Genomic DNA, 26,881 nt, shown 5'->3' on the forward strand with positions numbered 1-26,881 from the left:
CATACATGTAATACAGAGAAAGGGGAATTGCATTGAAAGCAGGGGCCTTAGAGCTGCTGAACACCGTCAGCTCTCCTTTAAGAGCTCAGGTAAACTAAAGCTCAGGGAACCTATAATCTAGCTGAGAAGGTTTGTGGAAGAGATTGAAGGTAGTAGTCTTCTGCAACTAGAGAAGACGATAAAGGATCTGGCAAAGTAAAAAGTGATCAGCAAAGCTTTCCTGTGAAACCTCTGCACAAGGGGGAACAATTAGGGTCTTCTACCCCAATCTAGCTTTTCTGCTTCTCGGATTCAGATTTCAGTAGTTTGGTTGCTTGGAATTTAGGTGTGGAGGGCAAAGCGAATTGCGGCAATTTTCCTTTAAGTGTTCATTCATTCACTGCTTGAGCAGAATTTTGTATACCAGTAATGCTTTAGGAAAATTTATTAAAACAAAAATTCAAAGGCAATGTATATATATTCCATATAATGGCATTACTGCTCTTGATACAAATAAGTTGCTAAGTTTGCTGGCCACACCAAGATAAATATACCTTTGAATTTATTTTCCTGAACATATGTACAGCATAATGTTATTATTAATTTAATAGTTTGTAACCAGTAGTATGAATTGTTTCACTGACAGGCATAATACCATGGCTATAGGAATAGCTGTGGATATCTTGGGTTGCACAGGAAGTGTAGAAGATAGAGCGGCAACATTAAACAGGATCATCCAAGTCGCAGTGGAGCTGAAGGACTCGCTGGGGGATTTATATGCATTTTCTGCCATTATGAAAGCGCTGGAAATGCCACAGGTAAAAATTTGTTTGTCTTTATGTTCCAAAATATGGAGGAGTTTGGTTTATTTAGTTTATGCAATTTCATCAAGACTAGAGAGATCATCAGAACAGCAACTTTGTCATCAGCAGTGTACTTTTCCTGTGAATTGCTATAGAGTCAATAATTGGTATTCTCTCTTTTGTGTGAACAGATTACTAGGTTAGAACAAACGTGGACCTCTCTAAGACATCGTTATACCCAGACTGCCATTATGTATGAAAAACGGCTGAAGCCGTTCAGCAAAGCTTTGCATGAAGGACAAGATGAGTGGAACAGTGAGTATAGTGACACTCTTTTCTATTTAGCCTCTTAACTCTCCCACTACCGATTTCCTGTCTAGGCCGATGAGGCAGCTGCTGTTTCAATAGGTGTGCACCATATATTAAAATGACTATGTGAGCTTATAGCATGCAGTATAAGACAATGAAACCAAAGGAAGCAGTCTGCCAGCCAAACATCAGTATGTGTTTGTGTGCATGTACCCACGCAGAATTTAACATTCTGCCCAAACCCACACTCCCTCTTTGTGGAGCACAAACTGAAACACTCTGCACTGTCCCAAAGGCAGGCAAGGGGGAGATAACATTTCTCTAAGAGAATGGGTAGAGAATAAATACGGTGTAGCCTCAAAATTTATTTTGATGACTCAGATTTTAAACCTCATTAAAATTTCTGTGCCACTGTATAATAATTCAGCAGAGCTTTCTCATGTAGCAAATACAGTTTCCCAACACTAATTTGTCTTGGCCTTCTCCCCCAGCCAGTTCACTGGAAACTGGTAGGACAGGTGTATCTGAGGTAAGGTGCTAAATCAAAAGATGGAAAACAAAGAGTAGTTTCCATTTATGAAACAAATATTGCAGTTACAATCTTTTTCAATTAGCACGTTTTGTAATGTCTGATGATATACTTTGTTTGTTACTCTCTATACCAGAGACTGCCAATGCTCCGCAGAACGTAACAGTGCCCCTGCTGATGCCTCTTGTTACCCTGATGGAGCGACAAGCCGTCGTTTTTGAAGGCATGGACCTGTGGGAAAGCAGTGACCAAAGCTGTGAAATAATGCTCAAGCACTTGGCCACAGCACGTCAGATCGCACAGAACGCAGAAATGTACAGCCTGACTGCAGAACAGATGCTGGAAGGTAGGGAATGGGACAAACTGCTGCACATTAACGGTGTGTGGGATATGTCTGAAGAATAAGGTCTCCACCTAAGTTGCACTAGAAGTCAGTGCAAGAAATTATTCTCTTCCATAGGAGCTGAGATAGTAGCAGGAAGCTACTGCAGGAAGCTCAAAGGACAACAATATTGTTTAAAAGCTGACAATAAATTTTTCATCACTAGAGTTCTCCAGTAAGCAATAGAGCACGCATTTTTGCTAAACATACTCAAAGGTCTCATGACTTCTTATGCTGACCTTTGTAGCAAATGAATATAAGTACTATAAGGACCAAGGATAAATTCCTGTCTTCTGCAAAATTTAAAATTCCTACTCTGATTTTTGTGAATAAAACACCATGCATCATCATAAGATTCTTTACATCAACGCAAGATGCGACATTGAGATCTCAACTGCTTGCAGCCAGAAAGCAGCAACATGTAAATAATGTGACTTTGTTATTTTAAACTTGCAGTGAAAAAGCTGAAGGAGGAGAAAGGAGTGTAAGTATTTCTGCAGGCAGCACATGTATATCAGTAATTATATTTAAGATCAGGCTATAATGACAATTCTAGGTCATTAGAATTGAGCAAAGGATAGCCTGTCCCGGTGTCCCTAGAGCCATTTGTGTGCCACTAGAATGTACAGATGGAAAGGATTTTCACCGTTTGACTAGCTTGTTAAAGTTGTGCAAAATGAACCCAGTACACTAACACTCCTCTTATTTGGATGGAATGCAGTTTAAAAGCCATTTCTTCTGAATAAAAAACTTGCTGATGGTGATATTGTTGGATTCTTCTTACTTACTAGGTTTCCAGCCAGATGAAGAGATGAGTGAAATATTCAAGACAGAATTTCAAATGAGATTGCTCTGGGGCAGCAAAGGAGCACAAGTTAATCAAAACGAAAGATATGAGAAATTCAGCCAGATTTTAACTGCACTTTCCCGAAAACTGGAACCTCCTTCAGTGAAGCAGGTGGAACAATTAAGTATATAAGACTCTGTAAACACAATTTAAGTGACATACTTGAAATAACCTTTTAGCTTTCTTTTGGCGATTTGATACTGCACAAACTTCTTGCATTTCACAAGATGTTTAGAACTTTTAACTGCACAATGCACACTTGTTTTAAAACTACTGATTTCTCAACAAATTATTTATTTACTGTGTCACCAAGACATTTAATGATCCCTTTAAACAGACAGGTTATCCCTGTAAGATAGTCTTACAGCTTTCTCTATTTCCCCAGAGTTGCAATGTTTTGATAATGCCTAGGAGTAAGGGCATTGGCATCTTAATATTAAAATGAAGCAAATAGTGTAAATAAAATGATAGACTAAGTATGTGACATTGCAGAAAATTTGTTGTATACTACTACTTTAATGAATATAAAACACTGTACATAGAATGGTGAATTAAAGTGTATCTTTATGCAAAATAATTTGCAGGTTGCAGAAATGATCCTTTGTGACCACAACAGAAGGCTCAAATATCACTGCACCAATGAAAGTAGAAAATTAGTTGTGTATGTGTCGGGACAACTTACGATTTTTTTTTAAAGACAGCCTGTGTAGTATTTTGGCTTTTTCTGGAGCCTGCACAACAACTACGCTGCCAGGAATGAATGATGAAATGGCAAGAGCAAACAATCCGGATAATTAAAATGCTTTCAGGTATGAGTAAATGTGGGTGTATGTATATATTAAACTTGCTTCATTTACTGAGGTCAATCACTTTGGTAAGTAGGATTTTTTTTTTTCCCTTGGATGAAGGCAAAACATAAGCTGTTAGCACTTTTCAGCATGCATGGTGCTTATATAGTAAAGACTGCTTTAGCAGCAAATTCCACTTGGTCACATACAGAATTGGTGTATAAGCGTTATCCTCAGAGACTGTAACAAACATTTAAGCAGGAACTATGTTTCGAGCTTTATGTGCTCCTTGTCAGAAAGCATACTTCTGGAGTGAGATGTTACTTACAGCAATTGAAAGTATTTGAGTAGGCTAACAACAAAACTGACACGGACGTGGAATTATCTATTCCCCCATCTACAATCACAGCAAAGGTTCTGCCACCACAACAAGAGGTTACAGACCTCATGCTGTAAGTCTCCTTGTCAGTCTTAACAGAAGACAAATAGGGAAGCTAGTAACTTAGACCATGAAAAGATTTTTTTATTCCATGAAAATATTCTCAACAGAGAACACTATTTTTAAACAAAGCATTTAACATTTAGGAAATCAACTTGTGCACAAAAAAGGATTAAAAATTACTGGAAAGTGTAAGATTCTTTAAGACAACTCATGTTCAGAATTTTAGAATAAGTGATTTATAACTAGCTGTGCAAGTACAAATGTTTTTTCCCCTATCTTTAATAACCCTCATACAAGTTGCACTATCCCTCATGAAAGCAACCTGCCTCCAAAGGAAGCAAATCCTGGTTTTAGAAAAACAAACAGTAGCGTGAAAAGAACATTTAGTCCTTTACCAGGAAGTGTTATTACTGACCTGCAAGGCTGTTAGCCAGGCAAACCACAGGCCCTTTAGCAGAAAATACACAGATCACATTTCCTCCTTTTCTCTAACTTTAAAATAAAAAAGCACTAGATTTTTAAAACAAAAACCAAAAAAAAACCCCAACAGCCCCCCAAAAAGACCCCAAACCCAAAAAACTACCTAAGTAGTTTTGTCAGTATTGAGTAATGTCACATTATTATATAAATAACCCTGTATACAAGCTCCAAAAATCTAAACTTTAGAGTTTAACAGCCCCATAATACACTAGGTCAAGCTGTGTAATAGTGGTATACGTAACAAAAGAAACCTCTACACAAGTCACTCAAATCAGTTTTACTGGTAGTACAGTTCCTAATAACACTGAAATTAAGAAGAATCCAGCACTGCTGCATCCAAATATTGCTTCAGACCCCAGAAAAACAGGATGTTTTGATTATTATTTCATTTCCCTGAACAGCAGGTGGCTGGGTCGACAAGCTTGCCTTGATACAAGTATCCCTCCCCCCAACATCTCTAGTCTAATTCACCCTAATATCACCCTAATAAATCAGATATTATGTATTTTTTAATAGAACCACAAATGGGAGGCAAGACAACATAAGCAATAGGGGCACTGCAGACAACTATATTTACACGTATAAACATATCCAAATTTCAATTGTTTACAAGTAAAAGTGCACATAGATCATTACGAAGTATCACTCAAATTTCAACTGGTCCATACAATGAAGCATCACCTGGAAATCGACTAGCACTGCAGTAATTAAAGTTGGAACTTCATAGTGGAAAAACCAAAAGACAGTTTCCATAAAAATATTTTAAAAATATAAAGTCAAATGAAGAGATACATGTTTCAATGTATAAAATTCATGATGCGCCATGTATCCAGTAAAGTAGAGCTCTAGAAAACACCTACCGTGGCTACCTCAGCAGCTGCAGCACTGTGAAAAGAGCTGAGACACAAAGCCCTTTGTGGGATACTGTAAGTGGTAGTGTTGGCAAACAACAGATTTAGGCACTCTAGTTTAAGGCAGCATTTGAATGGCAAGTGGTTGACTTCCGAAAACAGTCATTAGCTTGCAGTGGTGAGTCTCTCTGGTGGTGTTCCGGGTTTTCAGTGCTCACAACAGGTTACTGAAGTGCTGAAGATGGACCACAGTTCTAGGAGTTTCTCTTGATTGCATTGTAGGCTAGAGCTGACATATATTTTACTTCCCCACATCAAGACAAATACATTATGGTCTCTTAGTTATGTCAAAAACTGGAATGTAATGATGGTTGCGGTGGTAGAGTTATAGCAGCATACATGGATACTGGGATGAAACTCTAGTGCTGAAGATATTTAAACAAAATGATCTGTTACAAAATAAGACAAGCATGATGGCAAAGTGTTATGCAGACATGCCTGACTGTCCTAGGCATGCAGGAGGAGGTTAAGGGCGAGCATGGAGGTGGCACAGGCAGATTGATAACTGAAATATGGGTCTAAATGACTGCCAATTAAAATGAGTTGGAAAAGAACATAATTGAGATAGTCAAAACATAGCACAAGCTAAAATATAGTTTGTGCATCTGGGACAACCTAGGACAATGAAAATAAAGCAATTTTAGGAGCAGTAGCCTTTTTACTCTGGTAGTGGAACTCTGTTTTCCTGTACAAATTGAAGAATTTGTAATACATCCTTACCTATGTATGGAGATGCTAAGATGTTAGTGACTAAATGTATGTCTGCATGCATTCATGCAACTAGCTTTTCCCCTTGGGCCTCCCAGTCTACTACCCCACACCCTCCCACCCCCCCAGCAGCTGCATGTAACCTCCTCCTTCAAGATCTCGCCCATTTTCTCAGAAACCCGCTTCAGGAACCTGCAGTCCAAGAGGAAAAAGAAAAGAACAAAGTTACTGAAGGCCTTTAGAAGACAGAGAAGCGTGCTCAGTTCTAACAGGCCATTCTCAGTGGCTACACATTAGCCTTGTATTTAACTCCACAAATTCTCATTAGAAATACAAGCCATAGTTTTTAGATTAGATTTTTTTTTCCTATTAATCAAGTAGTGCAATGTAGTTTCCAGTCCTCAGTGATTTAACAGTGAGGGAATTACTGTACATTTAAGACCTTGATTTCAAACTAAACACGATACAATTAAAAGACTTAGCTTACAGGCACATATTAAAAATATAAAATCATTCCCTTCTCAGGAGCAGAGAGAGGTTTCAGTAAGACACAGAGCATTACATGCGGTCTCTTTTTTGTTTGTTCACGGTATCTAGAGTTAAAACAATGATTTTGTGTCCAATACACAACATTCTACATTACAAGTACTGAAAAGGAAGGAGAGAGGCAGGTCAGTGGACTTTCTGTCCTTCTTAATCAAAATGTTTTTTCCTGAGTATTTTTCTTGAGCTTTCAGAATCAGAAAACACTTTCCTGTTTAAGAAGTGAAAGCTGCCAAGTATTTGCTATGGAAGGAAATTAAATAATTTTCAGTAACTGGGTTCAGTTAGTTACTACAGGAAAAATCCCTCTGTTTTAAGCAAATAGTTTAGGTCATAAAAGTGGGAACGCTACATTTGAGAAATCTTTAAAACTAAGTAATTTTTCAGTTCTCTATAAAAACAAAGTATTCTATAGAACAAGCAGGAATCCTGGGCTTTTCCAGTTTAATAGCTGAATTGGATTTAGTGCTTTTTAAAGCAGGAACACAACATCAGTTAAACAAAGCAGAAGACTTTGGTCAAAATTACAGACCAGTGTAAGATGCATAATTTAATGTGGTCATCTCTGAAAAAAACTATGGCAAACTCACATTGCAAACAACAGACCATTGCTGACTTCTGATATTCAAACGTTTTCCATGAACCTGTGTAACTTACTGTTTTTCCACTATTTTCCCTGGGGAATGTACAACCGAAAGCTGCCAGTTTACTGTTAGATATAGGTTACTGCACCTTTGCTGTTTTTCTCTAGCGTTACATCTATATATGATGTTGGCACATAGCCTTCCTCTCCGTTATGTCTTCGAGCTCTTGTCCACCCATCTCCTTTGTCCTCCTCAATAATGTACAAAATTTCCCCTTCTTTCATTGCTAGAGTGCCTTCATTATGACCTGGGAAAACACAAGAGGCAAAGAAGTCTCAATGTTCATTCAGAATTTCAAGTCATCTTTTTCCCAGGGTATAGTTTCCAAATTATATATAAATGGAAATAACCAAAAATCTCTGCACGAGAACATATGGCCAAACAGGCTTACAGACAAAAACCTAGTCCAACTTGTAAAGCTGAATATTTGCCAGTAGCTGTGTTAATATTTATCTTAGAACAGCACAAAAGTACTGCTCATGAATTACAGTGATTTATAAAATACTTCCACTGATCTTGTGAGCAACTAGTTGCTCAAACACTTAATTTACTTTAAATCATTTTACCTGTCTTCTCTATAACAAATAATCCATGTCTTACAGTCAAGTTGCCTTATACTCAAGGAATCACAGTGCATGTTGTTAACCTTACCATCAAATGGATATATTGCCTTGCAATGTCCTATAGCTGGTAATGGATCATCATCTTCAAACTCATCATCAAACTCATTTGGATGTGCATGTTGCTGCGGTGGGCCTCGAACTTCCTGATTTGCATCATCCGTGTAACTCCCTTCAGGGCTATAATGCAAGGACAGAGCATAAGGACTCTGAAGAGTTCTTAATTCTAAAACTCAGACATACAGGAACTGCAGAAAGCGTGATCACTGAATTATGCTATAAAACAAACATAATTTTGACATACCTGTTTCGATAGAACTGAGGAAACTGGATAAGCCTTTTGCAATGGAATAAGATAGCATTAAAAGGCACTGCTATTTAACGAGTAGGTGTTTTGATAACACTCACTATTTTTTAATGTTACCATAATGACATGAAGTGACCTCTAGAATTCAGAACCAGTAAGACTTCCCTTTAGAAGGACATAAACTTTCAGTAGTTAAGTAACAACCATCACCTACAGTTAACTATCAAAGTGATGGACTGACTAGTGTAAGATATAAAAGCAGTAGAGATAGAATAGTGACCTCTCTCTGCCCTGTGTTACAAGGTGGTTGATATCACTGCTGTGCCGCCTGTCGCTTCTGGCTGCGACTTTCCCTTCAACTTCAGACAGCCAGGCCTTGGGGAAAAAAGACAAATATTGGTGTCAAATAAAACAATTCTAAACCAGTAAACACGGTTTAACAAATGCACTTAACTGCGTGCAGTTTACTTGCCATTACACAGCCACGCAGGGGCTGCATTCACATGTGAAAGCTCGTAATTACTTCACATGAACTATGAACCTATCCCTCATGCTTAGCCTATACTTCATACTAATCTTAAGGAAAAAGAATAATCTTTACTCACATATGAACTTCAGAATAAGTGATTAATAAGAAATTCTTCTAAACAGTTTACAGCTTTAATAATGTTCATCCTTATTCTAGCTAGATGAACACACTTGAAAATATGGCACCTGACAAAAATTGTATCAGGAATGCTTTCTTCAATCATTTTTCTGGGTGCTATAACCCATAAAACAAACTACAATTTTACCACTCATTTACATTTTCCACAGAATTGGTTTAGAGCCTAACCTCGTTCTTGTGTATTTCCATCCGAAGACGGTCCATGTTGCTCATAGTCTCAGTTAATTTTGGTTGCAAACTGCTTGGATCACCCATCTGGGGATTTTTTTCATAAACATCCTTCATTTTGATGAGAGCATCTCTGAAAACATACAAAACCCATCAATAATTATAAAAATTACATTCATCTCTACTGATTCATTAAAATTAATGTTTATGTGCATGAGATCCTGAGCCATGTTTAGATACTAAGCACGGACATGAAGAACTACTGCTTCCCACACCACACCTCAATCCTTTTCCCATTCTGTCACCTCAGCACTTTGCCTTCCTTTCTTGTGTTGCACACAAGGATTCCGGCTGTCGACTCTTTTCTATCCAGTCTCAATATGGTTTCCCGATACTGCTTCTTAAACACAACTCACTAAATATTAATACTATTCTTTTCCAAGTTGCCACTCTCTTGCTCAACAGACCTATGCACTGATTTTTTTTTAATGCATGCTTTTAGATCCAATATTTCCTGTGCAATGATAGCATCAAATGTTCTGCAGTAATGCAGAAGGAAGCACCGCTAACAGATCCTACATACAATAAACCATGAACTAAAAAATGCTTTGTAATAGCCTGGACTAGCAGCACTGTTGGCTTAGGTAGGGAACTTCAAAAGGAACAGACAGAGAGAGAACCACAACAAAACTCAAAAAAAGCGCACTCACTTTTGGTCTGTTTCCTTCTGTAGTTCTCTGTTGAGTTCATCAATTCTCTGTTGCAGTTTCTTGCGTCTTTGTTCAGGAGGGAGATGGCTGAAGTCTTCTAGTGCAGGGCCCTGCAAGTAGAAATACTATTGAACAAGCAACACGCACTATCAGGACAGCTGAACTGACATACCCCACAGACGGACAGAGTTCACTGGAAGCAGGATGGACCTTCTGAAAACCTCTACTTGACACACAGCTCTATAAAAGGCCACAACAGAATAAATGCATGTTCTTGCTGCCAGATGGTACTCACTCATTCAAGGTTCTTTCTGCCTCCTGTAACAGTTGGCTCACCAAAGTCAGTTAAAAATCTGTAGACTTAATGATTTTTCTGAAAAGGCCAGCTACGTACCTACTATTGTATTCACTGCACTTAAAGCAGGTTTAGAAAGCACAGAATTTAATTACTACGGAGCAATTTCAGAAAAAAAAAATCTAAGATGTGTATATAACCATAACATATATATAACTGATTCTGTCTCTGGAGTGTGTATTCTATGGCAATTTGGATGCTATCAAAAGAAAAATACTACATTTTGGATCCTCATTCCACAGTAGCATTATAGTTCTCTTCCAGAAATTCAGCAATCTTGCTAGAAAAGATACTGCAAAGTTCTTACAAAGTTCTGATGCATTTTACCTCAAGTAAAACTTGTTCACCTCAAGTAAAACTAGTTCATAGAGCACAGGAAAAGCCTTTATAACATTAACATTTTTACTTAAATTCGTTAGTCTCAATGAAAACTTGTTCAAATATTCCAATTCATCTTTTTCATTATAAAAAATGACATTTCCATGGGGGAAGCAACCTCCTCCTTTCCAACTTTTAAAAATTTTTATTAAATGACAAAAAACCCCCAAACAAACAAAAAAACCCCAAACACAAAACAAACAAACCCCACACCACTTATTGTTATGAGTCCAAACCTGCAAAGGTTTGATTGCAAACTTGTGCCAAGATTATAAACAGGATGGAAGGACCTGGGTGTGAAAAGCATGGGAAGACATTTTTACATATATTGTGACTTCGTTATGAAAAGTCTTCCCCTCAGGGTGACAGACACAAATGGTGTTAAGAAGGAACTATGGTACATGTCCCACTAGCAGGGAGCTAAGTTACTTTCTTTGTGTCCTCATTGCCTAAGAAAGTTGGTTTCAGCACAAGAAACCCGCCTGCCCTTACAGTAATCCCTGTGGAGGCAAAACGAACTGGACAGCATTGATTTTGGCAAGAAGAAACTTGACAGTCGAGATGGTGCCACAAGCAGCCTTAGGCTCAGCTGCCAAGTTTCTAAGACCCCCTCTTCCTCTTAAGCTCCTCTTGCTCCTCAACTTTTTGGTTCTTTTGCACTTGTAAAATCGTAATCTCACTGCTTTTTAAGAAGAGTATACAACACAACACAAAAGGAGGGAAATCAAGATATGACATTTCCAAAATAAAGCAGAAGTGTTTCTTTCTGGAGGAAAAAAATATAATTAAAATCCTTTCAGGTGCTTTTACATACTACAAAGAAACAAAAAGACAATCACATCCTCTGTATCATTCTTCCTTGCAGGACAGTTAAACCCAGAGTATCCTACAGCAATCATCAGAAGAACAGAGGTCTTTTTCTGAATTTTTACTGACTTACTCTGCGAAACAATGATATTAATTAAGGTGTGTTTTTCATTTAATATAACAGCTTTCTAGTATTCCTAAGGATACAGGACCATCCCCCCTGCGATGTTTTGGTTGAATTCAAAGGAGTGAGTTTTGCAGTATTCAATATTTCTCCTTTGCACAATTTTTGTAATCTTTTCATATACCTATTTTATGCTGCCTTAACCATTTTCCTGCAAAGAGAAATCACCAAGTATTTCCACCAAGACCAACTCGTGACCACTGGTCAACCCAAAAATTCAAAAATGACAGACTTACTTGCAGCCAGATTGCAAGTCTAATTATCTTACATTAAGCATGGATGATTAAGAAGACTGTGCATATGAGTGGAAAATCTGACGATGTATTTCAGCACCTGACTTAAAGCAGTTATGATATGGAAACACTTTCATAAGATTACTTTCATGCTATCTTAGCAGAAGTACAGCAGACAGATCAGCACACGGGCTTACCATCTTCACCGACCACTGCACAGTTCATTTGAAAACAGAAAGAAACGGGAAATTATTCACATGCAATGACCAGTTACAAAATGATTAATGCCTAAAAATGTATCTTTAAAATATTACTTAAGGATTAAAATTTTAATTTATTAAAAGATATTTACTGTTAGCACAAAAGCAAAATACAATAATCAGAAATGCTGCTTTAAGAATTACTGATTTAAAAATTACTAGGTGATAATGGGTAGTTTAACTTACGAATTCTAATACACAACTTCATTAAACTATTTTTGAATTTTAGTGTTTCGAATAATATGCTAAAGAACTTCTATAGTAGGAGGAGAAACAAACACACAGCCAACACTGCACAAAAGAGCAGAAGTTGATGATGATGAAGGACTGGTCAGCCATATGCAAATTATTAGTTCATTATAGCTATCAATCCACTACCACCGCTTTTACAAACTTTATTTTTACAATGTATTTATTATCACAGGAGAACTACAATAAACAGAGATCTATTTCAAGTTTAGAAGTTGGTAATTTTACTTTCTGAAAACAGCTGCTATCCTAGAAATGTTTTAGTCCAGATAAAAATAAAGACATTTAAAGAGTAAAGACTTTATCCTTAGAGGAAGCAAATAAAACATGGAATGCCAGATATCATATCTTGAGCTTAACATTCACAGCATTTAGAAGATCTACCGTCTTTTCAATGACTTCGGATAACCCTCTCCAGAGAAATACCAAGAAACTTAGGAGATAGAAATCTCCAACATATTTATAACCCTCAGCAATTGTTAAGGCTGTTGATTGGGGCACACACAAAATTAGAATTTCTAGCAATGAGGAAAATAAAGCACCTTGACAAGTGATCCTTTGGTAGAAACCTCAATAAAGTCCAAAGATGTAAAATGACTATAGAATAAACTTCTTGCTCCCTTTAGAAAGAGTCTTCCAAGAAAACACAAGGTTTACACATCATTGCTGACGATGCATCTATTTATGTATCAAGTGGCGCTGAGCAAAGACATCTCATGAGCGCTGTCTGGAAACGTTAAGATTTCAAAGGATGAGCAGCAGTGTGTAACAGCAGCACTCGCAAAGCAAGGTACACTTGCTTACGCTTCAAGCCTCTTTTCAGTAACCTATTCTAGAGCACATGAAGCCCAGACTGAGGACAGGCTGGTTTTGTCATCTCCAGGGCCTTGAGTGAAATCTTGTACAGGGCACGTTAAACAGACTAACCAGGGTGGTTCCTGTCTGGTCGGTACCAACTCATGGATAAATCTCTGTAGAAGCAGCAGCAAATTAAATACCATTTGGTAGTTCTGCATGTCAATACCACTTGGACATGATTTTCCAGGGACAAAACTGTGGAAACCACCATCAGGTACTAGCAGCTATTAAACACTGAATAAAGATTCATCAGTCTTTATAATGTATGAGATTAAACTAATCTATTAGAATTAAGAGTATATATTTAAGTAAAAAAGCACTCAATATCTGATAATGTGATGTCTGCTAAAACGCTAGCAAGGAATTTCAAAATATATAAAAAACAGATGTTCATCCTGAAGATTTACAGATATTAACTCTCTGATATTGTGGGATATTTGAGTTAATCCAGATCTGTAAGATACTAGTGATCCTTGCTAATTTTACGGAACACTACTATTCTATATTCAATCAATTAACTTTTGTGCCATGAACAATGAACTGCAAGAATAAAAAAATTAAATACAGTTTCATTTTCCATTAGGATTCTGTAGTTGTTAGGAGATGATCTTTTGCTTCGGCAAGAGGTTATAGAACTCCTGTTATTACAAGGTGTCAATACATTTAGTGATCAACAAAAAGGAGGTGTGATCAAGATCTGTGCCGTTTCAACTACTATCTAATCCAGTGAGTTCCTCACTGAGTACTAAAGAAGGAACATTATCTTCATAACCAGAACAAACTATGAAATAAGTGACTCAGAAAGGCAAAGTAAAAACTGTCCTCAATCATTATGTAGAGGGCCGTAAGAATTTTCTAAAAAATGGTGGTGGTAGAAAGGGTATTTCCAAGATATCTAGGGGCCTGAGACAAGATGCCACAACATAACCTAAAGAGAAAGAAACTAAGTTTTAAGTGTAACTCATTATATTTCAGAATGACAGCAAGGGAGCCTCTAAATCATTAACTTTACTGCAATATAACGTCATTGTACTTTGATCTCCACGCTTTGTCAACAGTAGTGAGCCATTCTTGATGCACATGAGACAGCAAGTCAATATCATTTTCAAATATCAGAAAATGAATTATATATAATCAAATGCATCCAATTACCTCATTATTTGGATCCATAAATATCATAAAATGTACATAAACTGGGCAGCCTATGTTTCAATGACATAAAAGGAAGTGCCAGTACATTTATCACTAGTGCTATAGATGTTGATAGGAAACCACTTAACATTCCTCTTTGTCTTCCAAACAAATTCCATTTGCAGAATATGCCACTATAAATTAGTGAATGAATTGATAAATCTCAGAAGGTGGCATTTGGTACTAATTTTTCAATGATTTTACCCAAAAGGACCTTGGACAAACAAGAACAATTTATTAATCAGAAAATACATTAAAATTATGATGTTTCAAGAATCAGTGTTTCAAAATCTGCAAGCACCATGTGCTATAGCATTTGATGTACAGAAGAAATGAAATTTTTCCCTTCTTAGTTCAGTGTCTTGTAATCAACTACTATTATTTCAATTAAAAGTCAGCAAATAGACATCTGATGTGTCAGATATTTTTTGTGGTGACTATATACCCAATGATAAATTACTGCAAAAATATGTTACATAATGGTAGGAAAACATTTGTGAGTGTGAACAACAATGAAGAAAGGTATCGAATACATGCTGAGCACCCTCTTTATAACACCTTCCTTTTAGGCACAAGTATTTGGAATGCAGTAAAGTGTCTTTCTATTTCATTTTATTATTAACCTGTTGGTAACTTCTGTATAATATGAAACAAAGTATCCTAACAGTGACCTTGTAGCTGAAGTGTTATTTTTAACAAAGTAGCCTTATAATGAGGGTGAAGAGCATTAGAAAAGCCACATCACAAACACACTGTTCATAGCCCATCATGCATTTCAACTTGTCATCAAACTTACCCCTCTTTTGAGGCTTCTGAAAGAAGGAATTCTGGGCTTCCCTGTTTTTATGTCATTCATGCAATAATGCACTGGTTCAATGGAGAATATGGGATACTGGGACCCATTAGGAGTACTGGATGTGTATAAACTAGTAGGGGTTAGGGGTGGGGATTGTGGCTAATGTGGAAATAAAGAAAGCAATAAATAAGCCAAATGTTCCAAGTGATTTTAAAATGAAAATTCTGTCTTACAAAAATAAAATTTCCATCCAACACAGAAACAGCTTGTAACCTTCCAGACACATTTACACTATAACTGTATTGGTTTTAAAAGGTTTCTGTCATTAATTAATCTTCAGAGTTAACAGGTTGGTGCAGAGAATGAAGGAATATTCAAAACACTTCAGACTCAACACTTCCACAAGATCCTAACAAGATCCCCAAAGCTGCCTGTCTCTTTTCTTAGAACACGAAGTTCTGCTTTGCCCAACTTTAGTCACAGCTGTTCTGGAAGCTTCTGCATTCCTGCTCACCGCTGTGATGGACCCAACCAGCTAACCTGAAACAAATGACTAAACCAAAACATATACTTGTGTCTGTACTCAAGCTGGACTGACACGCTGGCTGCATGGCGACCTTAACCAGTGTCATCACGAGAACTTCCCCCACTATCTTCCACCCTTTTTTCCAAATTGCTTCCCTCATTTTTTGTCTCTCACACCTCGGCTGCTTTTTCCCCATTTGATTTTTCTATTTCTTCTGCTGCACAACTCATTCCCTTTCCAAAAGACTTACATATTTGACAACATCAAAAAATAGGTAAATGTGTATCTGGAAGTCAAGACCAGCCATAGTTTCAGCTAAACGAAGGGCCAAAGGCCACTATGAATACCCCCACCTACAATAAATCAGTATATTTTTTATATTAGCTAATTTAAGAGTATCTTTTAAAACCTGTAAATAGTATTTGGAATTAAGTACGTCTCTCCCGATAATTATTTTGCTCCCAGCTGCTGTTTTGTAGAGCACTCTTTCATCTTTCCCAAAAACAGGTGATAAAGAGGGACATAAGCTTCCATTTCCTCCAGGTCCTTAAGGAAGAGATGCATGTAGTACGTATACACGTATGTGTATCTGTGATTCCATACAGGAAACAGTAAGGCTGACTGACTCTTTGAATGCTACATACAAAGTGAGCAAACTGGGAGAAAGAAAGAAGAGGGGAAGCGCTGTCAGGTTTATTCAGCTGCCATCATACTGAGGAATTTCTCACAACAGTAAATGCCAAGGTCCAGCTTGAAAACCAACACAAATTTTCAGAGCTTCCCTCTCCAAAATTCTCAGAACGATGTCACCTTGTCCAGCTGGTAACCATGACTTAAATTCAGAACAGGCTGAATCTCGCCCACCTCTGCAGCCAAATGCAATAAATATTCTAATGCATTAATAGATTTAAACTATTATTGATCGTTAATTACACCGCATGAAAAGTAAAGTTTTCTTTTTAGCACACAGCTGCAGTTACATAATATAACTGAGGAGGGAATAAAGTATCAGCTATATCCTTTCTTTCTCTGAAGATCTGCTTTCTTGGAATCCTATCAAGTGGAAAATAAATCCTACCACTAACAACCTCTGAGAACAATTTCCTATAATAAATGGCAGAAACTGACTTGGAGCATTAAAATAACCTCGTAGAAATTTGTGGGAATCATTAAAATGACTCACTGAAATGCTCCAATACTAAACAAAGACCTAGCATAAAATTTAAGTAGGTATATGCATAATTATTAATTTATATAGCTAATGCATGTATTGATAATCCTTTTTGTTGATCCATGAAGGCATCTTGCCCAGAAAGTGTTACTTGAAACTCATATAATCATACAAGAAAGGAGTCATTTTCTCTGCTTTCAGTTTTTTCTTGGGCGCAGGAATATTTTTACCTATTTCATAGCAGTATTTCTTCTGGGACATTTACCTGTATGGAGCTTCAACAGTATATTTTATCAATGAGGTATTATAAATTTTTATGTTCTTAGACAAACCTCAGAAGTTTTGAAAACTAGCAACAGATATAATAAAAATCTATACAACACTCCCATATATAAAAATCTACAAAATGTGACATTTAGAAGAGGATTGCTTTCTGTAGTATGTTTTGTAGTACATAGAGAGATCTGAAGTCTGCCTGATTCCAAAGCATACTCCCCCTCCCCTTACTTTTACATTCACAATTAATCCCTTTTCTATGTAATTGCAGAAAGTCTTTACAGAAACTTAGAAACATTACAGAAATGGCAAATAACTACTAAAAACATTCCCAGACACAAATCACTAGAAGAAAAACTGGAAAACCTCCCCCAGTGAGAACTTGATTTTTAAGATAACTATCCAACCCTACTCAAACCTTCAGATCTCCTTACACATATTTGAATAGACAGTGGCAGGCAAGGTTATTTTAAAATAAATTTCTGCTGCCATGCACTCTAGATCTTCACATTTTTATTTTCTAAACAGTAATTTCTTAATTTTTACCTTTGGCTTCTTTCCAAATAGCCACAGCTTTCCTTTAGCCTTGCCCATGGTAGTTTTTGAATCAATTCTCATTCCTTCTTGCTTTGGTGTACTGATGGTTCCATCAGAGATAGTTCTGTAAATATTCTGACTGTAATCTTCAAATGGAAAATCTCCAGGAGGTTCAAAACCGGATTTGAAGCAGTCTATCACTAGTTGAGAGTCCTAAACATAGAACATTGAGTTTTAAAAGCAAAACAAGCAAACCCATCCAGAACCAGAGAGAAAAAAAAACACGGAGACATGCATTTTCCCTTCAACTGCAGCGATGCACAGACGGGAAGCAAGAGCGCGCTCCAAATGCATGCTTTTGGATAGATCAAGGTAAAGGATGTTCTTTTTTCTCAGCAGTGTTACCATGAGTGTAAATCAAAGCATACCGTGCTATTCAGAATCCAGCAAATACTCCCCGAGGGTTATCACAAATTTCAACAGGACACGCTTTAGGGCCAAACTACTACACTACCACCTAATCCTTCAACTTAGCACTGAAATGAAGATAACACTAAGAAACTAGATGCAGTAAGATATCATAGGGAAGAACCCATATAAGAAGGAATAAGAAAGATGTGCCAATAGCTGCCATCAAACAGCACACACTTTGTTACATGAACACCGCTTATATGATTTAATGCTACATACTGGAGAAAATGCCAATCATGCTAGGATTCCAGGGTGTTTCAGGATAACCAAAACAATGCATCCAAAATCACATACAGCAAGAAAGCATCAAAGATCTTCAGATTATGAGAAAGCAATAAAACAGGAAAAGACATCAAAAGTGGAAGCGACCATTTAGGCTAAAACTGAAGTCACAACACTTTTCAAGCAGACAAATAATTGACAACAGAAAGTTAAACGTACAGGCTAAGTCCATCTTTCCCCTCTCCAGAGCTTCCATACCAGTTAAATTGCTCATGCACATTTAAAAAGTGACACGATGCTACTTACTCTGTGTTCATCAACTGATTTTGCTGCAAGGATCATCCCTTCTAAACATTTAGAGATAATCGGAATAACCTTGCGTTCAGAGTCAGCAAAGCCTTTGTAACATTCACTAAGTTTGATAGTCCTTCTTTCATCCATTTCTTGAAGTTGCTGCAAGCGCAAAGAAAGATAAAATAAAGTTTTTATTTGCAGATTTTTCCCCAGTCCTGATGTAGGCAGTTACTGCGGTCACCACAGTGTAGTATGGAATTTCTGTGCTTTCCCAGTATTTTTATCTGCTTAACAAAACAAAACTTAATTAAGTTAAAAATCAAGTCCTTTCAGACATAGACTTAAGATGCTCAGAACAGTAACTACAAGGAGCTGATACTCATTGATTCTTAAATATTACGTAAAGGACTGGACTTGCCTTATTCTTTTAAAAAACACATGTACTGTGCCTACAGCCACCTATTTAGTTTAAAATATTTGCTTAATGAAAAAATGACAACTACAGTAAAGAAATCTTACTTATTTCTACACCTCCTCACTCTCTCCTTCTAGTTCCAAATAATTTCTCTCTGGTGATAAATAGTCTATCTGCTTTTATACTTTCCAATAAATGCCAACAAAAAAATTTTAAAACAGAAATATTAGGATTATATGCTGTTTAGACATGCTCTCCAATTTGAAATAGAAACCATGTCCTTTAGAAGCGTGCAAGAAAATAAAGAAAATAATACCATTACATGAGATTTACAATAGAAGTCTGCTGGAACACAACAAAAAAAGAAATTAAAGAGAAATGCTATTTAGATAATAGCCCTGGACCTTTCACCTAACTGAAGGTGGAAAATAAAAACAAAAGAAAACAAAATGCAATAGTCCATACACCACTAGGTTATCAAAAACAGGATAACAAGTTGGATCTTTCCCGTATCTACTCTAACAAAAGCCAATGTCCTAAACAACAGCCAATTTCATCTCTCCTAAACAAAGCAACAACTTGGTCATGCTAAATCCCTCTCGCAAGGTCTTCCCATAGAATGTTACCAAATACTTGCAAGGAAATAATAAAAATGTAGTCCCAAGAGAAACTGGGACTAGGCCTTTCCATTCTTACTGGAGATTTCAAAAAGCATAAGTAATAACTTATAAGAATAGATTTTAACCCTAGAGAAATAAAGGCAATAAAGCAAAACTCTGGTCCAAGCTACAAACAAAGAGGATCAAACTGTTTCTCCTGGGAGCTGCCTGCAATTTCTCCATCAGTGTGCAGATCTCACATCTACTGCAGTGCTGCTGAACAGTTAAAGGATTAGAAAATGCTTTAATAAGCCATGGAATTCTCCTGTGAACCTTCTAATAAGTATTTTTTTAAAATATGAACTCTCATACTTTGGGAAAAGACCAAGCATTCTTGAGTTGATACATTTTCAAATAAAGTCGGTACTTTCATTTCACATTTCCTCACTCCATGTCTCACAGCCAGTTTCTGCAGAGTGTTCTCCCAAATGGCTGACGGTACATGCCAATGCACTTCTGAATTCTCCCTCCTCTGACAGCCCCCAATTCCTTTACTTTAAAATATTTTTGCAAAGTCTGATCTAAAAGCATCTTAAAAAATAACATATCTTAAGAGTTACATGAGCACCTTGAGAAATCTCCTTTTCAGTGCAAAGTGTTGATCTAATTTGACCTTTAACTTTTATTTTGAATTATTAATTTAGAGTTCTGTGGACTACTGGTATTACTGATGAAGCGATGACCCATTGGGGGCAAGGTGTGTGGGGGAGTATTTCTGCCTCCAATCCACCCATTTATACCTGTACATGAGTGAAATTAAACCACGGTCACTGTTCAGCTTCATCTCTGCCAGATTCAAGGCATTCACACACACACAAATCTTAAGAGAACCAGTGATGAAACTTTACTAGAATGATTGTTTTAAATGTTTGCTCTCACCCAGATGTCTCAAATGTTTATTTTGCCATACCTCTTTAGCAATATTTAAACAAAGAGTCTATAAAACATAAGATCTTCGTAGAAAATGCAACAGAATTATTTTCAGTACAAGTCTGAGCATAATGACCATAAACAGTCTCATGATAAAACACAGGTTGTTATCAAGATTATGCTAATTTCTTGATAGAATTATCCACTAAAATCTCCAAAATAAAGTTTTTAAATTTGAAAAGCTACCTCTTCCCTTAAAGAAGATCGGATATTCTTTTTCTGTTAATTATTTTACCTTGTAAATCTGAGGAATGACAATGTAGTAGTGTTTGTGCTGTTCTCCATTAAAATTCTGTAGCTGTGCAGCATATTCATTTTTGTTTTCATCAGCCATGTGTGTGCGCAGGTTTAACTGTTGCTTAGCCTAGTAGGAAAGTGTTATCAGTTCAAACATGTCTTGTGCTTTTTAATGACAAACAGCATTATTTTAATTTCTTTTACCAACTATGCAAAACCACTAACCACAAGTCATCAAAACTGATATTCTTATAATTGAAACGAAAAGAACGTGCGACTTCATATATACTGACAGTCTACAGACCAGATTTGTCATATACAGAGAGAGCAATGATCATTTTAGCTCCCTTAGCCATGTCGCTTAAACACTGTCCTAAAAAGCACAGAAGTGACTGAACCACAGGATACTCGAAACGTGTAAGCCTGCCTGTTTAAGGCAGACATCATCTCAACAGCATCATTTCGAGAATAACAAAGCAGACTCCCTCTCCCTGCTCTTTTATACTTTACTGTAACTTTGATTTTGCACATAAGCATGCATATTTTATACACCCAAAGAATACTGTTCCAGTACTGATAACAAATATGAAATTTTTTTTTTATAATAGAGAGTAAAGAAAAAATGGCACCGTTCTTACCTTCTCAACATCAGCCTTTGTCGCATTAGTGTCATTGTCCAGTCTTTCGTAGCTTTGCTGTGCCTTCTCTGCCTCTCTGCATTCTCTCTCAAATTTCTTTTTGCTCTAGGAAAGCCACAAACTTACTGCTTCAACAGCCACTATCCCCTTTTGGTTTTGTACAGTAATTTTGAATTCTAAATATGGAAGCTTCCATTTAAATATCTTAAATTCACTAAGTACCTTTAAGTACTTTAAGTACTTTTAAGTACTTGTTCTCACAGCAACCAAGTCTCAAGAACTTTCGACTTTTCTATTTAAAACCTATTTCCTTGAAGTACCAACAAAGAAACAACTGTAATTATGCTATAAAATATCATATACTCAAAATAAAAAATAGTCTATTACAAAGATCTGCAGTTAATCACAAACAGACAAGTCCATGTTCTAGCCTGACTTCAATAACCTAAAAAAAGGCAGGGGGCAGAAAACTTAAACCTGGACTTCTGTAGTAAAATTTTCAAGTTCCCTTCTATGAATTTTAATTTAATCAATTCAACTAAATTATTTTGAAGGTCATTGGAAGGATTTATCTACATCATGAGATCTTAGCATACCCATCCACTGTCATCGGTATTGATATCAACCGGCGTAGCCGTAAGCAGCACAGGCAACGGTATTCAGTGTACTTGATGTTCAATATATCCGGCTGTTGTCAAGACAACTGCTGTAGGAAAAAACCTGCAGCTCAAGAAGTTACTGTGTCTAGAGACAAACTGGCAGCAGAGCCTGTGTGAGCGCTGCTCTCCCCTTCAGTGCAAAGGCAGCAATGGAGGAGAACGTGTTCCCCCAGGGCTGTGCGCAGTTCACACACTGACCCTGCACTGGGGTAGGTACAGAGCACCCAGCACAACTGACTGAGGTGAGCTCTGGAATCGGTGAAGGGAGGCAGCATCTAACACTGCCACATCCTCTCATCGTCTGACCATGAACTGAACTCTTCGACATGATACTGAAGCAAGACATTGCTTATCTGGGTCCACAACAACTAAATGGAAATTCATCTCTGGTACGGCTTCACAGTAATCTGGATCAAAGATACAATACATTTCTAAGACATAAATCCAGCAGAATATCAGAATGCATCTTGAACACGCTTGGTTGAATTTTATATTTTCTCATCTTTAAAAGCATGTGTCTCAAGAAAAAGGAGCTCATCATCTGTTCTAGAGAAATTCACTTCCTGCATTTCTCTGATAGAAAGTAATTCCACCTCCTGAAAGTACAACAGTCTACAGTGGTATTCTTGAATAGACCTCATGTAACAAGCCCCTAAACTCAAGTCAAATGCAGTGACTTAAGATTTCATCTTCATAGAAATAAACTGTCATTATTAATTACTCTCTGAACAAAAAGCAGCCTATGGAGAAGCAACCAAAGAACTCTGTACCCGTTAACAACAGATTCCTTTACGCTGGATAAATGCCAAGGCTCCACTCAAACATACACACAGCAGCTGTTTACAGGAGTTTGTTTTAAGCAGGGAACTACAAACACATTGAAGTGTATTTTGGATGTTACTAAGCCTTATTTGGACATTCAGTAATACATGGATAGGAAAACAAACACCACCACAAACTCACATTATCCATCTGTTTCCAGCACATGTCCAGATACTGTTGAGCCTTTCGCCCTTCCTGAAGATGCTAAAAACACCACAAATAAATTTAATTTACCTATCTCTTTTGTACTATTAACATTAGTTAGTCCCTGCTCTAGTTGACACACTATGATGTGCAGTATCTCCCACAAGTTACCAATACTCTTTGGAAGACATTACTAATCATGTAAGAACAGTACCATAGATGAAAATTACACTGGCAAAAAAGTTACTAGTAAGCACTGTCTCCCAAGATCTTAATTTTTAGGTTTAATCACTGTAGTAAACCAGTACATAAAAATGCATAAAAACTTTAGATATATTTTTTATCACTGTATTACAAAACCTACGTATTGCTAAGTTCATTAAATTGGGTAAACAAATATATCAGTTCATTACAAGACATACCGATTTTGATGTCCTGTTATCAAATCAAAATATAGAAATTACCATTTTCCTCTCAGTTTTTAGATCATGAGAATATCTCATCAATTCTCCGTACACTCTGTGTCCCATTTCTTCTGCAACCACTTCTCGTTGTCCTGCATAGTCATTCAACTCATTAAGGATGTTAAAAAAGGCAATACACGACGTAAACCTGACAGAAAGCACACACGCACAAACATACATATACAAAAAATGAGACAGATTTTTTAAATGGACTTTAGTATAGTCTGTACTCCTGAATAAATTTTTAAAAAGCCCAAAACTAAATCATACATATTTTACAGTAAAGCCTTATCTTAATGCTAATTGAATTATAGTAGCAACGCAAGTTGGGAAAGCCTACATTAAGCCTAGCATGTACTATACGTTGCAATGTCTTTTCAAATACATTTTATAAGAATGTGGATTTTTGTGGATGGAAAAGAAAGAAGAAGATACTACCTGGAAAGCCCTGTAGTATAGTGGTATCTCCTAAGCTGCCAACTGAGAGGCCTGAGCTTGGGAATGGATACATACGTCCCTAGGCTCGCAGGCTGAACTTGCTGCAGAGATGATGTACTTGGTAGTCTTGAGGGTGGAACATGCCAATCATAGCACTCATATGCATCCCGATGGATGATCTACAGAACAAGTATGCTGTCAGCTCTGGAGACAGCTGCCTGTTTGCCTGCCCACCTCTTGGCTGGAAGTAAGGTGCCACTATGGCTGGCACTGAAAAGGGGGAAGAGGAGGGGCAAAGGGTAGAAAGTGTGTGTGGAAGGGAAGAAAGGAAAAAAAAACACAACAGGCACCACATTAAAATATACATCTTTCTCTCTTAACTGTGGAATACTGCCATCTCCATAGGCTTGGCTCTGGGGAATTCAAATGCTACCCTAGCACTAAAAATCCCACTCTCCATGCTGCAGGGTCTTTAAACAGTCGGAAGCACCAGAGGAAATCCCAGCGCGACTTCTCAGGCACTGTGCACAGCATATGCTCTGGCTGCAACCTGAAACCTGTCTACTCTCTTTCCTTCATAAGAGTTATCCCTAAAGAAAAAAAGTACAGTGTTTTTCTAAATAAATTTTAAAATGGCTATGGACATGGACAGAAAAAGAGGCACCTCTATGATAAATAATGATAAAGTTGTTTAGTACAAATTGCTCCTCCACAGTTAGACATTCACTTATTTTGTCTCCTGAGTCAAATAAGTCAGCAGTTTAAAAGCTCTTCTTGACAAAAACACGACAATTTTGTGTGCACTCAAGTCTCAGCATACAAATGTATAGTTACGTTTGTACTGCCATACAAATGCACTGAAAAACTCTACTAAGCTAAGCAAAAAACACAGCCTAAGGACACATAATAGCTTTTCTATATATATTAAAATTCCCCTAATTTAATTGCTTTTCTATTAAAAAAAAATACTAGCCTGTACATAGCATACTAAACTTCTGCTTTCAAACTTCAAGCTAGCTAAAGATAAATTGGAATGGAGCAAGTACAACCTGCCATGTTTACTACTTTAAAATACTAATAGATGTAAACTCTGGTTTCATGCTTAAGAACTACAGCAGAACTATAGGAAGCCAAGCAGAATTATTTTGTTATCTTAGCCAATTAAATACTTTATCTTAAAAAAAAAACATAAAAGGACAGAGTATACTGTAGTCCTTGTTTCTTATACATAGAACTTAAAATGCACATTTTTACCTGGGTTCCTCATCTTTGGGTGAACGTTTAGGACAGTACTTCTTAACCAGATTTCTATTAAGGAAAAAAAAAAGGTGCTATTTCAGAGACTCTTTTGAGAAGAAGAAACATACATATAGAATACTGCATTAACAAGTTATTCTTTTTAATGACTTCAAGAAACAAACCTATTCCGTCTGTCATCTTACAAGGGTCCTTTAGATAACACAAGGCAGAAACCTGTGGCATTGTCAAAGTTCAACTTAGAACAATATAAGTATTTTAAAACCTCTATTGCACAGTGACTAGGCATAAAATAATGAGTTCTTTATTTAACATCCTTTCACACATGCAAAAGCAAGTAGCAGACAAGAAAAAAGCAAATGGATGATCACTGTGTAACATACAGATAGACGCTGTTTGCTATACCCATGAGCACAAAACCGCGTGCCTGAATTAAGCTTTGAGTGTATATTCAGGTCAAAGGCTTTAACCACAGCATCTCCAAATCTTCAAGAAGGGTATTTCCAGAGCAGAAGAGGCTACATCTCTTTTCAGGAAAGATTTTTACATTTTGCCCTACTACCAGTGTTGTAAATATCAGGTTTTCAGAAATCCAGAAAATCTCTAAGACAATCCAAGGGTCAGCACGTTACACAGTATCACAATCCAATTTCACTGGCATGAGCTCATTTGCTTCTCATACAATGCAGGAACAGCACCTTAAAAACATTATACAAACCACATCACATCACCCTAGAGCTTAAACAACACAGGCATACGCTGCTCACACAACCAACCACAAAATATTTGCAGTTACAGATATTGCTACAAATATCCCAAATCCTGTGATGAACATAAAAAAGCCACACATTTTACAGACCGAGGGATAAGAGGAGACAATGTCCAGTGATTTTTCAAATTCTGATCTTCCTGTACATCAACCTTTGCTTTAAACTCCTGAGTACATATTTTTTTCCAGCACAGCATTCTGCCTTACAATATTGTTTTTCTGACAGCAATGAGGTCTTTTAAAAATTCTTTAAATTCAAAATGATACATGTTGTCAGTCTTGGGAAAAAAATTCCAAGTTTCCTTCTCATTTCTAGTAGCTGGATGTTCATACCTTCAATTGGTTTCATTTTTTTATCCTAGCAATTTTCAAAATGGTCAGTTTTTTCCATGAAACAGAAAAATTGAAACTGTAACTCTACTATAGTTCCTTTCCCTGTGAGAGTTTGTCATTTTACAGCAAATAAAGAATCTTTTTTCATACAAAAGACAAACAGGTAAAACATAGGATTCTTCTCAAACTGCTTACCCTCAACCTTTCTGCTTTCTGTGGTTAAAGAGAAACATCTCAGTTGCTGTGCATTTTTAAAACCAGAAAACAGTATTTAAAGAGAGATCTACTACTCAAATCAAATAGAACAGTATTTAAATACAAATGGCCACCCCCATAAAAAACACTTATATTTTCCAAACATTAAAACCACTTCATCAAAATCTTGCTAGTAATGTTTAAACTGTGAACCAGGTTGCCTGTTATGATCTCTCTCACTGTAACTACCAAAGCTGTATTTTTAAGTGTGAATTA

General features: G+C 36.9%; 2 protein-coding genes across 6 annotated transcripts in view; one reads left to right on the forward strand and one right to left on the reverse strand.

Annotated features, from left to right (window-relative positions):
• The window catches only part of BCAR3 (BCAR3 adaptor protein, NSP family member), a 53,781-nt gene extending 50,040 nt beyond the window's left edge, over positions 1-3,741 (forward strand). For both annotated transcript variants that reach the window (XM_065655760.1, XM_065655761.1), the window contains 5 exons: positions 626-797; positions 974-1,097; positions 1,757-1,966; positions 2,794-2,960; positions 3,434-3,741. In XM_065655760.1, coding sequence (XP_065511832.1) covers positions 626-797; positions 974-1,097; positions 1,757-1,966; positions 2,794-2,960; positions 3,434-3,544 — 784 coding nt within the window. In that variant the 3' untranslated portion in view covers positions 3,545-3,741. The remainder of the gene's footprint in view (positions 1-625; positions 798-973; positions 1,098-1,756; positions 1,967-2,793; positions 2,961-3,433) is intronic.
• A 430-nt stretch (positions 3,742-4,171) lies between these two features.
• The window catches only part of FNBP1L (formin binding protein 1 like), a 61,821-nt gene continuing 39,111 nt past the window's right edge, over positions 4,172-26,881 (reverse strand). For 2 of the 4 annotated variants that reach the window (XM_065657751.1, XM_065657749.1), the window contains exons 3-14: positions 25,306-25,359; positions 23,614-23,761; positions 23,147-23,209; positions 21,525-21,629; positions 20,885-21,013; positions 18,658-18,804; positions 17,668-17,871; positions 9,838-9,947; positions 9,128-9,260; positions 8,573-8,667; positions 8,017-8,165; positions 6,378-7,612 (exon numbers count right to left, since the gene is read on the reverse strand). In XM_065657751.1, coding sequence (XP_065513823.1) covers positions 7,434-7,612; positions 8,017-8,165; positions 8,573-8,667; positions 9,128-9,260; positions 9,838-9,947; positions 17,668-17,871; positions 18,658-18,804; positions 20,885-21,013; positions 21,525-21,629; positions 23,147-23,209; positions 23,614-23,761; positions 25,306-25,359 — 1,516 coding nt within the window. In that variant the 3' untranslated portion in view covers positions 6,378-7,433. The other 2 variants (XM_065657752.1, XM_065657750.1) reach the window with 2 other exon arrangements.

The sequence above is a fragment of the Caloenas nicobarica genome, chromosome Z (genome assembly GCF_036013445.1).
Source record: "Caloenas nicobarica isolate bCalNic1 chromosome Z, bCalNic1.hap1, whole genome shotgun sequence".
Classification (NCBI taxonomy): Eukaryota; Metazoa; Chordata; class Aves; order Columbiformes; family Columbidae; genus Caloenas; species Caloenas nicobarica.